This window comes from Xyrauchen texanus, chromosome 5 (genome assembly GCF_025860055.1).
Source record: "Xyrauchen texanus isolate HMW12.3.18 chromosome 5, RBS_HiC_50CHRs, whole genome shotgun sequence".
Lineage (NCBI taxonomy): Eukaryota > Metazoa > Chordata > Actinopteri > Cypriniformes > Catostomidae > Xyrauchen > Xyrauchen texanus.
Window position 1 is genome coordinate 2040459 of NC_068280.1, and position 14482 is coordinate 2054940.

At 38.6% G+C, this 14482-nt stretch overlaps 1 protein-coding gene across 2 annotated transcripts in view; it reads right to left on the reverse strand.

Annotated features, from left to right (window-relative positions):
• Nucleotides 1–5074: 5074 nt before the first annotated feature.
• Nucleotides 5075–14482, reverse strand: part of LOC127643780 (uncharacterized) — a 33764-nt gene continuing 24356 nt past the window's right edge. For both annotated transcript variants that reach the window (XM_052126657.1, XM_052126656.1), the window contains 6 exons: nucleotides 14229–14435; nucleotides 13909–14138; nucleotides 11019–11085; nucleotides 10847–10938; nucleotides 10600–10762; nucleotides 5075–6009 (listed from right to left, as the gene is read on the reverse strand). In XM_052126657.1, the coding sequence (XP_051982617.1) occupies nucleotides 5920–6009; nucleotides 10600–10762; nucleotides 10847–10938; nucleotides 11019–11085; nucleotides 13909–14138; nucleotides 14229–14435 (849 nt within the window). In that variant the 3' untranslated portion in view covers nucleotides 5075–5919. The remainder of the gene's footprint in view (nucleotides 6010–10599; nucleotides 10763–10846; nucleotides 10939–11018; nucleotides 11086–13908; nucleotides 14139–14228; nucleotides 14436–14482) is intronic.

The window sequence follows — 14482 nt, forward strand, 5'->3', positions numbered from 1 at the left end:
CTCAAACCTTTGGCAAAAATAATTTCCGCAGTGGACAGTCAATGTTTGTAATGGCTCCTCTTCAAGGTAAGTATTATTTTATATTATTATTTGTATTATCATGATTTGCTTCTAAGAGCATTCCCTTGATTTGATTTCTAAAGGGCAGAAGTGTTCAGTTGAGTGATGATGTTAGTCATTACAGTAACAATGGCAACAGGAAGTACTTCCTATTCTTATGATTTCTATCAACCTGAATTTCTTTCAGATTATGTTTTAAAATTCTATATAGGCCTACTTTTACTCCAATACATTTTTCCACAGCAAAAAAAATTGCAGCTGTATGTGTACAAATGCATGCGTGATTCGTTAAACGAATCAAAAGAGTCGAATATTTTATATTTGATTCCTTTGAACTAAACAAAGATTCAAACAGCGGTCTGAATGATTCATTTTGCGAATCACGAATCTGAATCAAAGCCACATTCGAAGCGCGCGCCGGATTACGTGTTCTGTCGTCTGTCTCCGTTGATTAAGACAAGAAACTGCTCATGTAAGTTACATTTTTTAATTTAAATTTTAAGACTAAATAATTTGATAAGTTTAGGCTTAAACATTATGAAAGCTGTTAAATAATGAAGTTATGTGCGATCAGTCTCCCGCCTTTCCAGGAGACCTGTTCATATAAAACTCAATCACATGCGTTTACATTGTACCTACATTAAACAAGATATGATGTGTATGAATAATTACCAGCGCTCATGAAGATGTACAACAATATTTATTTTGATATTTCCTCATGAATATGTCCATAAATATTGATTTTGATATTTTATGAAGATGTAAAAGAGCAAAACTAGTTTTCTGGTGGTTGCTAAAGTGTTATTTTTGCTTTGTAGCATATTTATGCTACAGTATGTGGTAACTAGGGGTTTCTGGATGGTTGCTAGGGCATGCTATGCAGTTGTCAAGGTGATTTCTGCTGTGTGTTTGGCCATTGCTACAGTATGTGGTTGCCAGGTGGTTGCTATGCTGATGCTAAGTTATTTACTGTGTTTTTTGCAGATAGTTTACAGGGTGCTATAGGTGGTTGCCAGGTTGTTGCTATGCAGTTATAAACTTGTTTTAACTGTGTTTCAAAACATTGCTATGCAGTTGCCGGGGTGTTCTGGGTTGTTGCTTATTGGGCCAAATGAAAAGAGCCCAACCCCCACAAGTCTCTGTTCATGGACTGTGGTGTTCATTTACACTCATCCCATAAATATGATCATTCTGATTTGACTTGAATGCACCATTAAAGGGAGAGTTAATTTCATTATCTTACCCTCATTCGATCCAAGATGTGTTTGACTTTCATTTTGTTTCTGTCGAACACAAACAAAAAAAGATTTTCAGAAGAATGTTGCTGTTATGTAGGTCAATCCAATGTAAGTGAATGGTGGCCAGAACTTTGAAGCTCAAAAAAGCACATAAATGCAGCATAAGAGTAATCGATAAGACTCCAGTGGTTTCAACCTATGTCTTCCGATCAGATCCAATTGGTTTTAGGTGAGAATAGACCAAAATATAACTCCTTTTACGACTATAAATCTTGACATTAGCAGTCTCCTTGGCGATCAGGATTTCAAGCTGGATTACACCTCCTATAGCGCCATCTATGGCACTGCGCATGAAATCATGATCATGCCTAGAGATTGCAACAGCAAGATATTCAGTGAAAATGAGTTACAATTTGGTTTATTTTCACCCAAAATCAACTGAATCGCTACAGAGAACATGGATTGAACCACTGTAGTAGTATGGATAACTTTATGCTCCCTTAATGTGTTTTTTGTAGCTTGAAATGTCTGGCCACCATTCACTTGCACTGAATTGACCTATAAAGCTGAAATATTCTTCTAAAAGTATTTGTGTGTTCTGCAGATGAAAGAAAGTCAAACACATTTGGGATGGCATGAGGGTGAGTAAATGATGATTACCACCAATCAAATAAGTTGCCATGGGTTTAATGAAATGTTCCATAATTTATGCAATTTATATGTACTTTCGATACTTAAGTAAATTTAATGTAATTTACTTTAATACTTATAATTAAGTAATTTTCTCATGAGCTACTTTAACTGTTACTTGAGTCAGTTTCCATGAAGGTAACTTTACTTTTACTCAAGTATGACAAATGGATATTTATACAACACTGGCTCATTCTAACCACTTCCAGCACTGGGAAAGTGGAAGGACTAGGTTTTTAGAACCTTATATGCTCCTGTTACGAACACAGAATCCCATGTTGCATTGCATGTGAACAATAAAGCAGCATATATAACCGACAAGTGCATTAGTGATGTCATCTTATCTATCATAATTATTATAAACCACATTATGTGTTTAATGACATATAATCTGTCACATCTGCTTCTGCCATTCCCCCTCTGTGCCAGCAGAGGGAACCCTCACCCGAATTCTGAACTCTCCACACACCTGCTGGACATTTACTCATTATGATCACTTTAAATATTCTTGGACTCACACTCCACCTTTGCAAAGTCGTGTCTCGTCACCGAACATTACTGAGCATTATTTACCTGCCTGAGCTGTATATCCTGTGTTTACCCTGCTGTTTGTTTCCTGTTTATTCTCTGTGTCTCATGTTTTGGATTTGTTTGCCTGGTTGGACTGATTACTGTGTACTTGACCTTCTGCCTGTTTATGACCCCGATCTACTTGCTGCATAATAAATACTGCACATGGATCTTAATGAGCCTGATGAATCTCCCTCATTACACCGGCCTCCATCCACAGTAACAACTTGATTTGACAAAATAAATCTGCAGATTCTCTAAGGAAATCAAAAAACGGACCAGGTTGTCTATATAATGTAGCAAGAGCAAAAGATGACAGGTATTTTAATTATATCTAATGATGTCACATTAAGCATAATTTGTTCACAAGAATTATATTTATATCATGACCTCTTAGTAACTCTTAGACCTTTCAGGTGAGTCTCATGTTTATAACAATATCCTGGGGGAGTGGACTCATTTAAACTAATATATTCATCCGTTTAAGCAGGTTTCAGTCAAACAGAGAGAATGCAAATTATGATCTGTAATAATTTATTTAACAATTAGAGCTTTGAATGAAAGCAATCTAATATTTAGTAGACCTACCTTTATTGGTTTGACTTCAATATTGATTAGAACTTGACTCAGATTGTTTTTTTGTAATGTATTGACTGTTATATCTGTCTTACAATGAAGCCCAACATAGCTCAATATTTTTACATCAATCCACACTTATAGATCTTATTTTTATACAAATCATTAATTAGGCATATTACATGCTATAACGCTGAATTCAGAAAAAACAATATGAAACTCACCCAAAAGAAACGGTTCCTTCCTCTTAACTCTTTAAACACTCTACTCAGTTCAAACCATAGACTGTAAAAAAAGATGGCCGACACCCCTTCGCTCTTTTCCATTGGTGAGAACTGAAGCCGCCAGTGTCCCGATATGGCGCTGACATCTTGGGACTCGAGTCTGCGCAGTTGCGATTTCGGGACCAGACCGGCGCAGTAGTGAGCAGGAAGTAAAGCCGCCAAATCAAGGCTCCGCCCTCACTCTCGATGAATCAATCGCAAGCACACGCCCCTGCACTTTTGACTTATGACGGTGTGAAATAATTAATTATAGAAATTTAGATATTAAATTTAAATCTCCAATCTCCTCAGTCCTCCGAAGATCCCGAAAAAAAGTCTGTTGGTGCTTCAGTGACTACTTCACTCAGAGAACCTGTCAATCACAGCTGTCAATCATGATGTCACAGCACCGTTTTTATAGCATCAAATAACTAAAAACAAACTTATTTTGAAAACAAACACTTGAAATGACATCAACGTGATAGAAACGACAGTACATGACAGAAACTATCTTTGGAAAAAAGATATGTGAAGTGTAATTTAATTGTTTATTTGGTCTCACGTCCCGTTGAATAACATGGGGAGGCGGGGTTTATGACCTATACTAGGACCAGCCACCGGGGGGCGATCGAGACGTTTTGGCTTCACTTTTGAGGGCTTGTGCGGCACACTTGACTTTTACACATTAAATGTTCGTCTTCAATGAGTGAATCTGCCGCCTACAGTGTAGCTCTTCACTCTTTGCAAGATGGCTGTCAAATGAACGGGATCAGGCCATGCATACTCAAAAAGAGATAATTGGCAGTTACGGCATTTGCTTAATTTATACACTTTTAAGCCCATGCACATTTTAAAGGGGTTAAATAAGGAACTCAAATGACCAAGTTCAGTCAGCTTATTTGAAATGCAAAGTAGAATGAATTGAATTAAAATTGGTAGTCAATAAATCAGAACAAACTAAGTCAGGAACTTTGCTTAATACTCAGTTAACTATTGTTTACAGTGTCAAGACAATGATGTACAATAAGTGTGTATTGGCATTTCTCTAGTGTTTGTGTGTGTTATTGTGCACTAAACTGTGCTTCAGCATGATGAGGAAATATTATTATTTTATTTGTTATTTTTTGATCTGTTTCTTCTTTTCCTGCTTAAAATCAAAATTGTATTCAAATGTAACATGCACAAAGTCTGGTGATCTTTATTATTAGCCTTTCTGTGATGTATTGTGATGTTTTGGTGCTTTCCAAACGGAGATCTACAGTATACTAACTAGACCACTCTCTAGAAATAAAAGTTTTTGTCTTATTGCTTCCCTGATCCTGCACACTTGCATATTGTATGTAGTATAATGTAGTTTACAATCAAATTACAGGTTGAGCTGTAAAAATGATTCCCTATTATTGCAGTAAGAGTATTATGCTTAGTTCTGTGTATCTTTTGTTTTGATTGAAGAGAATATGTTTGTGAAGTGAAACGTTTGGGTTTGACATGTAAGTTTGAAGTTTAATCTGGTGTGTAGTTTTAAGATTGTGTTTATAGTTTTGGGGAAAACAGATACATTTTTGTGTTTGCTAATGAGAACATTTGACCAGATGTTCTTCATGTTTATATGCAGTAGTTGAATGTGTTTACGAAATCAATAATGATAAATAGTTTTGAAGGAAATGTTATATATCTTTTATTGATTAATATGTCACACTTATATTCTTCACACTAATGATACTTCACACTAAATATTCTTATGTATAATAGAAGAAATGTAAGAAAAAGCATAAATCAAATACAACAGGGTCTTAAACATCATAGCCCTCCACCAAGAAAAAACTAAAACAAAGAAATAATAAACATTTAAGAATAAAACAAAAAGTGTCATTTAAAGTAGATTTACATCAAAATATATTGACAACTGTAAAATAAGACTTGTATTACATGTTAATTGCTAACATTAACAGAAAATCACTGAGACTGAAATGTAACATGCCAGTTATGATTAAATCATTTTTAAATAATGGCACTTCTATAGTGCATCTAATTCTCTTAACATGGACACTGATGTTGTCAATGGATTTCGGTCACTTTTGATGGTTTTTGGTTCAATTCCAGAGATAATAGTGCTCAACCACTCCATATACTGCTGCCTGATCTGAAACACAACTCTAAAGTCTATTTTACACTAAATATTCTTGTATAATAGAAGCAATTTAAGAAAAAGCATACATCGAAAACAACAGGGTCTTAAACATCATGGCCCTCCACCAAAAATAAGCAAAAACAATGAAATAATAAAAAGGATTTAACAATAAAAGTGAAAAAAAAAAAACTTAAAGTAAAATAAGACTTGTATTACATGTTAATTGCTAACTTTAACAGAAAATCACTGAGACTGAAATGTACTGTAATATGCCAATAATGATTGAATCACTTTGATAATAACAGCATTCTCATTCTCTAAACATGGACACTGAAGTATTCATTGGATTTTGGGCACTTCCAACCCGATCTCTTGAAAAGTCGTACCTCATTTAAGAGTTTGTATATTCATTGTATTGGATGGTTTGGGGTTTAATTCCAGGCAAAATAGTGCTCAACCACTGCAGATACTGCTGCCTGATCTGAAACACAATGAGAGGAGAGGAGAGGAGTGAGTTTATGTTCAATTTAACCATTAAAATCCAGAAATGTTTATGGAACTGCCTCCTCCCTTACCAAGACAGGCAAGAAAATAGAGATGATTAAAACAGGGTAAACAAATGATCATATTTCAAAATAATTAAATATAAAAAAATAAACAAAAAACACACAGGTGCTTGTCAACATTAAACTTCAATAAAATGCTTAAATTATTATACCTGAATATAGAGATTTAATTTATGTATTGAAGTAAAAAATGTTTAGCGTCCATAAAACACAAAGTATTAGTGTTATCACCTACTATATTCTTATTATATTCATATTAGAACTCAGTAGCGGAGCCTGGCATAGGCAATATAGGCAGGTGCCTAGGGAGGCAACGCTCTGTGGGGTGGCACGACAGGGTACCTGACCGATCGCCCCTTCACAGATCTCACAAGATCGCGATGGGGGAAAGGTGCCCAGAGTTTTTTCTGAGAGGCTACTCAGCCCAAAAGGCTCTAAATGGTTGTTAATATTGTCACACTACCATGTACACAAGTGCAACAGTAGGTGAAAGTCTTGTGTGCAGTTCCGAGCAACACAGCAGTCATGACAGTGACGAGACATATACCAATTACAGTAAACAACATACTTACACAACACAATTTACATATCAAATGTACACATAATTACACAACACAATATACAATGTACAGTAAACAGTACACACAATATAGAATACACATATATACAATAAAAAAAATAAAATAAAGAGTATATAAAAAATGGATATACTTTAGTTGTATTGTGAAGAGAATATAATTATTAATCCAGTGTGAGATAATAAGATTAATAAAGTGCAGTGCTGATTGTTGATCGTGAGAGATCAAGTGTTCAAAAGTCTGATTGCTTGGGGGAAAAACTGTCATGTAGTCGGCTGGTGCGGGTCCTGATGCTGCGATACCGCCTGCCTGATGGTAGCAGTGAGAAAAGACCATGACTCGGGTGGCTGGAGTCTCTGATGATCCTCCGAGCTTTTTTCACACCGCCTGTTATAGATGTCATGGAGGGAGGGAAGCTCACCTCCTATGATGTGTCTGGCAGTTTGCAGGGCTTTGCGGTTGTGGGCGGTGCTATTGCCGTACCAGGCGGTGATGCAGCCAGTCAGGATGCTCTCTACAGTACTGGTGTAGAACCGTGTGAGGATGTGGTGGTTCATTCCAAACTTCCTCAGCCATCTCAGGAAGAAGAGGCGCTGGTGAGCCTTTTTCACAACGGCCTCAGTGTGGACGGACCATGTGAGACACCGAGGAACTTGAAGCTGCTGACTCTCTCTACCGGTGCTCCATTAATGGTGATGGGGCTGTGTTCTCCGTCTTTCCTCCTGAAGTACACCACAAGCTCCTTGGTTTTACTGACGTTGAGGGAGAGGTTGTGCTCCTGACACCAGCGTGTCAGAGTGTGCACCTCCTCTCTGTAGGCTGTTTCATCATTGTCAGTGATCAGACATACCACCGTCGTATCGTCAGCAAACTTAATGATGGCATTGGAGCTATGTGTTGCCACACAGTCATGTGTGTATAGGGAATACAGGAGTGGGCTGAGAACAGCCCTGTGGGGCTCCAGTGTTGAGGGTCAGTGATGAGGAGATGTTGCTGCCCATTCTAACCACCTGACGTCTGCCTGACAGGAAATCCAGGATCCAGCTGCACAGCGAGCTGTTTAAGCCCAGAGCCTGGAGTTTCTCATCAAGCTTGGAGGGCACTATGGTGTTGAATGCTGAGCTGTAGTCTACAAACAGCATTCTCACATATGTGTTCCTTTTTTCCAGATGGGAGAGAGCAGTGTGTAGTGTAGATGTAATGGCATCATCAGTGGAGTGGTTGTTGCGGTAGGCAAACTGCAATGGGTCCAGTGAGGTGGGCAGCACATAGCAGATGTAACCTCTGATTTGCCTCTCAAAGCATTTGCTGATGATGGGGGTAAGAGCAACAGGACACCAGTCATTTAAACAAGTGATTTTTGATTCCTTTGGTACAGGCACAGTGGTGGTCATTTTGAAGCATGTGGGGACTACAGACAAGGAGAGGGACAGGTTGAAAATGTCCGTAAAAACACCAGCCAGTTGGTTCGTGCATGCTCTGATGACGCGGCCCGGAATGCCATCTGGACCCGTGGCTTTGCGGATGTTCACCCGTTGGAAGGATCGGTTTACAACCACAACAGAGACGGAGAGTGAACCAACCTCTGTAGCGTCAGCCACGAGTGCTCTCTCTGCGAGGGCGGTGTTATTTCCCTCGGAATGAGCATAAAATGTATTTAGCTCGTCCGGGAGAGAGGCAGCGGTGTTCACGGCGGAGTTTTTATTCCCTTTGTAGTCTGTGATGATGTTAATTCCATGCCACATACAGTACTTCTAGAGTCGGTGGTGTTGAACTGTCCTTCAATTTTGTGCCTGTACTGGTGTTTGGCTGCTCTGATAGTTTTGCTGAGGGCATAACTGGCTTGTTTATGCTCCTCTGCATTCCCGGAATTAAAAGCGGAGGTCTGTGCGATTAAGTGCTGCGCGAAAATCTCTGTTAACCCATGGTTTCTGGTTGGGGTACATCCGTATTGTTTTGGTCTGAACAGCATCCTCTATGCACTTCCTGATGAAACACGTTACGCTGTCAGCGTAAACCTCGATGTCGTCATCAGAGGCGGATCGGAACTTCTCCCAGTCCGCATGATCAAAACAGTCTTGTAGCATAGAGTCTGATTGGTCTGACCAGCACTGGATCGTTCTGAGGGTGGGTGCTTCCTGTTTCAGTTTCTGCCTGTAAGCGGGCAGAAGCAGAACGGAAGAGTGGTCTGATTTGCCAAATGGTGGGTGGGGGAGAGATTTGTAGCCATCCCGGAAAGGAGAATATTAATGGTCCAAAACCCGGTCCCCTTGTGTGTTGAAGCTGATGTGTTGGTGGTATTTTAGTGCGATTGTTTTAAAATTGGCTTTGTTAAAGTCCCCGGTAACAATTTACAATTTACCGCGGTTATGCACGGTTTCCTGCTCACTTATACTCCCATACAGTTCCTTGAGTGCCCGGTCTGTGTCGGCTTGTGGGGGGATGTACACAGCTGTGATAATGACCGCTGTGAATTCCCTCGGTAGCCAGAATGGTCGACACAGAAGCATGAGAAATTCCAGATCAGGAGAGCAGAAAGACTTGATAAAATGTACGTTCCTCTGATCACACCATGATTTGTTGATCATAAAACATACACCACTTCCTCTGCTTTTACCTGAGAGGTCTTTTGCTCTGTCCGCTTGGTGCACGGAGAACACTGCGGGTTCGATGGCCAAGTCTGGAATCTCTGCAGACATCCAAGTTTCTGTAAGGCAGATAATGCAGCAGTCCCTTGTCTCTCATTAGAAAGAGATCCGCGCTCTCAACTCGCAGAGCTTGTTGTCCAGAGATTGAATGTTTGCAAGTAGAATACTGGGTAGCGGGGGTCGATTTGCACGACGTCTTGAGTCCTAATTTTTGCAAGGATTAGGAACGCTCTATTCCATAGAATAACTATAAGGTGTTAACTATATTAACTATATTCCATAAATACTATAAAGCTGTAAAGCTTCAAAAAGGACAAATATAAAGCACTAGTAAAGGAGAAGTATAAAGGTGGTCGCACACCAGATGAGAAGCGGCACGCTGTGTTGCTTGTAGGACATGGCACAGGTATCAAAAACAGGGCACGGCAATGCAGTCCAAGTAGCAGACAATACACACACAAAATACCAAGGTTTTGCTCCTCTTCAAGAAGAACAAAGTGACGCTGATGAGTTTGCAGGTTAGTGTATGAAACTGGTGTAACTGGGCAAACTGAACAATTAGAAATGGCTACGTTAATTATGCAATTTCTCTATCTGTAGCATTGAATGGGCTTCTTTCAATCTGTCAAACCACTAAAGACATTCTTATAACTGAAAATACATTTAGCAGGTTGTATGAAAGACACATACATACACAATATATCATTCAGTGATGGCTAGATTCAATTATCTATGTTCTTTGATATTGCTTTGGGTCGAATTTAATGGAAAAGTATGAAAGTTGTGCTCCATGGCACGGCAGAAATTTGAGAAGCCTCAAGAGTCGTAGCTGGGTGCCGCCGACAGTCACCAAGCAGTGCCGCGCTTACATTCTTAGAAAACAGTGTGGCAGGGCAGAGGGCGGGGCCGAGTCGTGAGTCTACACACCCGGTCCCTTATTAGGCTAATCAAGCCTCCGACAGGGATAAAGGCTGACTGCAGAGGATGGTGCGGGAGAGAGAGATCGTTTACGAACATGTCCGTCATGTGTGTGTTTGTGTCTTTTGTTTAAGTTCTGCTTTACAATCAGTTATTTAAAATTTTAGACAGACGCATCCATTGTACAACCCCCTTAATGATCAAATATAATAAAACTAAAAAGTAGTACATATAACCTTTTCAAATTTTCTGGGGCCATACTGCAGCTTTGTGTTGTATGGACTATTTTTATGGTATTTTAATATTTTTTTGTTTTCTTTGGACATTGCTAGCAATGGCCAATATGAACTGTTTGGCTGACCTCATTATTGAGGACACAGTGGATCAGGAAGATGAAGGTTCCTTGTTGGGAGTTCAAGATCAGGAAGAGAATCTCCAGCGCTTTACTGCTATTAGTGAAGAAACCCAGAATCCAGGGGCAACCGAGAACCACAAACTGGGCCAGTGTTTTAAATACCATAATCCTGCAGAGAAAGAGAACAGAATAAAACATTCAACTGATGTCTCTTGAGGATCTTTTAAGAATGATTAATGTCAGTCTATGTTACTTGATTTGTTTCATCTGTGAAACTTCAGCGTTCAGGTTTTTCTGAGTTGAGTTCAGACAGACAATGATGTTGATGAAGAGAATCATGTTTAACTGCAGAAAAAACAGGCAAATCAATATCACTTTAATTTCCCTTTGGTACAAGAGTTCACGTGAATATATTTATAACTTACTATTAGAATGACGCAAACTGGTCCCAGAAAACTCCAGATGAATCCTTTTTCTCTTTTAATCCAACATCTGTTAATGAGCAAATACTCAAAATATAAATAGTCAATAGAATACTATAAAATGTGTGTTTAACAATTATACCAATATTTTTTTCTTATGGCTGATTTTGACATGATTGCATTTACAACGAAACAGAAATAAGGTATTTATCAGATGGTATCACTGTGATAAAAGCACTATGAGCTCTCAGCCATGAACGTAAGTAATTTTTCTTCATAAAATACTTTTAATACATTTTCATAGTTAATTGTTACATGGAACAAGCTGATAGGTCCTTTTGAACTTGTTATCTGTCAGCCAATTAAATTGCTTAATCTGTCTAACATTTAAATTGCCTCAGTTGTTTGCAAGTAAGCCGGTTTCACAGCAGCACACTTGTGAGAGTTTTCTCTTTGAACCCCTCCTCCTCCCCAGCATCAATTGTCTAGATCTGCTTCAAAGGGATTATATTTATGTCTAATTGTGCAACAGCAGAAATGTAAGCAGATTTATTACACCAAGACCAAACCTACCCGCTTTTTTATAATCATTATAACACCTTAATTTTAAGAGAGTTGCCATGACTGCTTCACAACTTCTCTATGGCCATTATTGTCTAAAAATATATGTATATATATATATTTTTGTATATATGCCTTTAAGACTTTGTGTGTTGAGAAACAGCACATTGCTCCCGTGTCATGCAAGATCCTATCCTCCTTGGACCTCAGAGCGACAACTGATGTCATCTAATACGAAAATGTATATCTTTTAAATGTGTTACAGGTCCGTAGCCAGCCTATTGAAAGGGGGATCTTTTTTTCAAAAAGTGGACCTTTTTGCAGTTTTTCTCCTCCTTTTGTATTTAATTATGAGGTTCAAATACTTCATTTTGGTGACCTTTTATGCACTAATTTGTGCTGGATTAGCTTGTCTGCTGGTTAACGAGCACGCTTTTTGATGCACCTAAAATATTTACTGCATTGTTGTCAAATGCTTCCTCGTGTAACACCTTAGCTTATGTATAACAACCTAACAAGAACATATGTTCAATATTCTGCGACAATGACGCTGCTGCCTGCTTTCTCTTCCGTCTCTCCTGCTCTTTTCGCCCCATACTCACTATTTGGTTGTACAGCCTGATATAAAAACAGTCAAAACACCTTTTTTGAAGCTTTGTCAATGACTAAACACTCATTCATTAGATGTATCCAACTTCACTCAACTAGTACATACTCGTGACCTCATACATCCTCACACTATCAGTGAATCGGTGCAAAATAAACTCATAACAGTTAATAAATAAAGGATAACATGACACGCATAAAAAACACTCAGACTAACTCACATTAAGACATAACACTCTCACATACTAGGCATCGTAAATCAATTAAATCATTCCAGATAATTTACCTCAAGCGGTCTGCTTTGAAGTTCTCAGAGGAATAAGATGCGCACCAAAGGAGAAGCATTTCCATTGGCTCCAGTCTGCCGGTATTGGCCAATCACAAAAGTCGATATTGCACAGCTAATATCACTGACTATCCAACTATGTTTTATTATTAATTACGCTACGTTTATATGGCTATTATATTTTGTAGACTATTGAGTGTATAAAATATAGAAATCCTTTAATTAATATAAAAAAAAAAAATATATATATATATATATATATATATATATATATATATATAACCCCACCCCCATCATTCAGAGGCGATGCTTCTTCACTGTTGCTTTGAAAAGTGTATTGCGAGAACTCTCTCTGAACTGCACGCGCGGCACACACACACATGTCCAGCTACAATATTAAATCATATTAATTTGAAACAGCATTCCAGAATATTTGTCACAAGCATTGATTAAAACAATGATGACAATAATCACATGAAAAAACGACTTAAATTCTGGACCTTTGGCAGTGAGGGGGGGGGGAACCACCCGAACCCCCCCTGCCTACGGGCTTGTGTTATGTATTAACTGTGTTAACATAATACATAACTTAAGCTATAAATGGTCAAATTACATGTTCGCATTTTCAGTTAGCTCAAAAGCTAAGAGGTTAGCCAACCCGCTTTCTGATTGATGAGCCTTCTAGATTATTGTATAATCTATGCAAGTAAATACACTTTCATTATTTATTTGTACTGTATACTACGTATCACTACTGCAAAAGGATAAGGCCATTTTGATTACATAGAACAAGAAATCACAATATAGTGAACTGTTTTTGGGCAGGCATTACAAGCAGCTATGTAAATTAGTGTTCAAGGGAGATTGGATTCTGTGGGAGGACACAGTAGTTCTTGACAGTGCCTCATAGCTCTGTCTTTGCTCACTCAGTGACTTCAGTTTGCTTTTGAGTCCAAGGGGTTTTGGTTTGGCATGAGTTCATGGTGACAGGATCAGAAAAACCCATGCCGCAATGTACAGTAGTTTATACAGTTAAAGGGACAGTTCACTCTGTTTCAAAGCAGTATGATTTTCAAAAGAAGCTGCTACCAGCCAGTCAAACACTTTCTTGCGGCAAAACAAAAAGAAGAAGAAGAAAAAAGAAAAATTATAGAAGCGGTGCAACGAATAGAACAGAAGGCAGGTGTCTCAAAAAGCATTTGAGAGCATTTTTGACATCAGAAATTTGCTAAAGTTCATGAACGAGTCATTTTTGCAACTTAATTTCAAACAACGCTCCGTTTTAAAATGGTGTGGAAGGTTTGAATGAGGTGGGGAGGAAGTCGTCATTTCTGAAAATCACATTATGTTTTTCTAGTACGCTGAGCTCTTTAATTTCAAATAATCAAGAACAATTCGATTCTTGATGATAATACACATTAAATAATGGTACAAACTCACTTTTCACTGACATAGCCTTCAGGAACCAGCCCAACAGACACGACCACCACAACCAGAGCAGTCACATATCCAATCACAATCATGAATCCGCTGCTAAGCACCTCCCTCTGTTTGGAGATCTGTGATAGGCTCTTCACACAGATGAAAAGCAGCATAGCTTCAATGAGCATCCACATAAAGGAGGAGAGAAATAAGAAGTGCAGAATCCACGATATCAATGCACACAACACCTGGAGACAATGAAAGACAGAAAGATTGCAGTTATTATAATTCTATAATGATCAATATCTGTCATCTGGAGTTGTGTCACTAATTCTTACCTGGTTAGGGCGTATGTATTTTAGGGACTGTTGTGTGATTAAAAACAGAAGATGAGCCAACAGCAGACTCAAGCAGATGTTGATTCGAGCCACATTGTTCACTCCAGGACTCCACCGACAAAAAGCAAAAGTCAACAGGGCCAAACTGAGGAACACCAGCCCCACGATCACCACCACCAAATTCAGTATTTCCATCAGTGCATCATCCTGAGAAATATAAATGGGTGGATCTTTCTCTTCAGGGTTCATAGGGA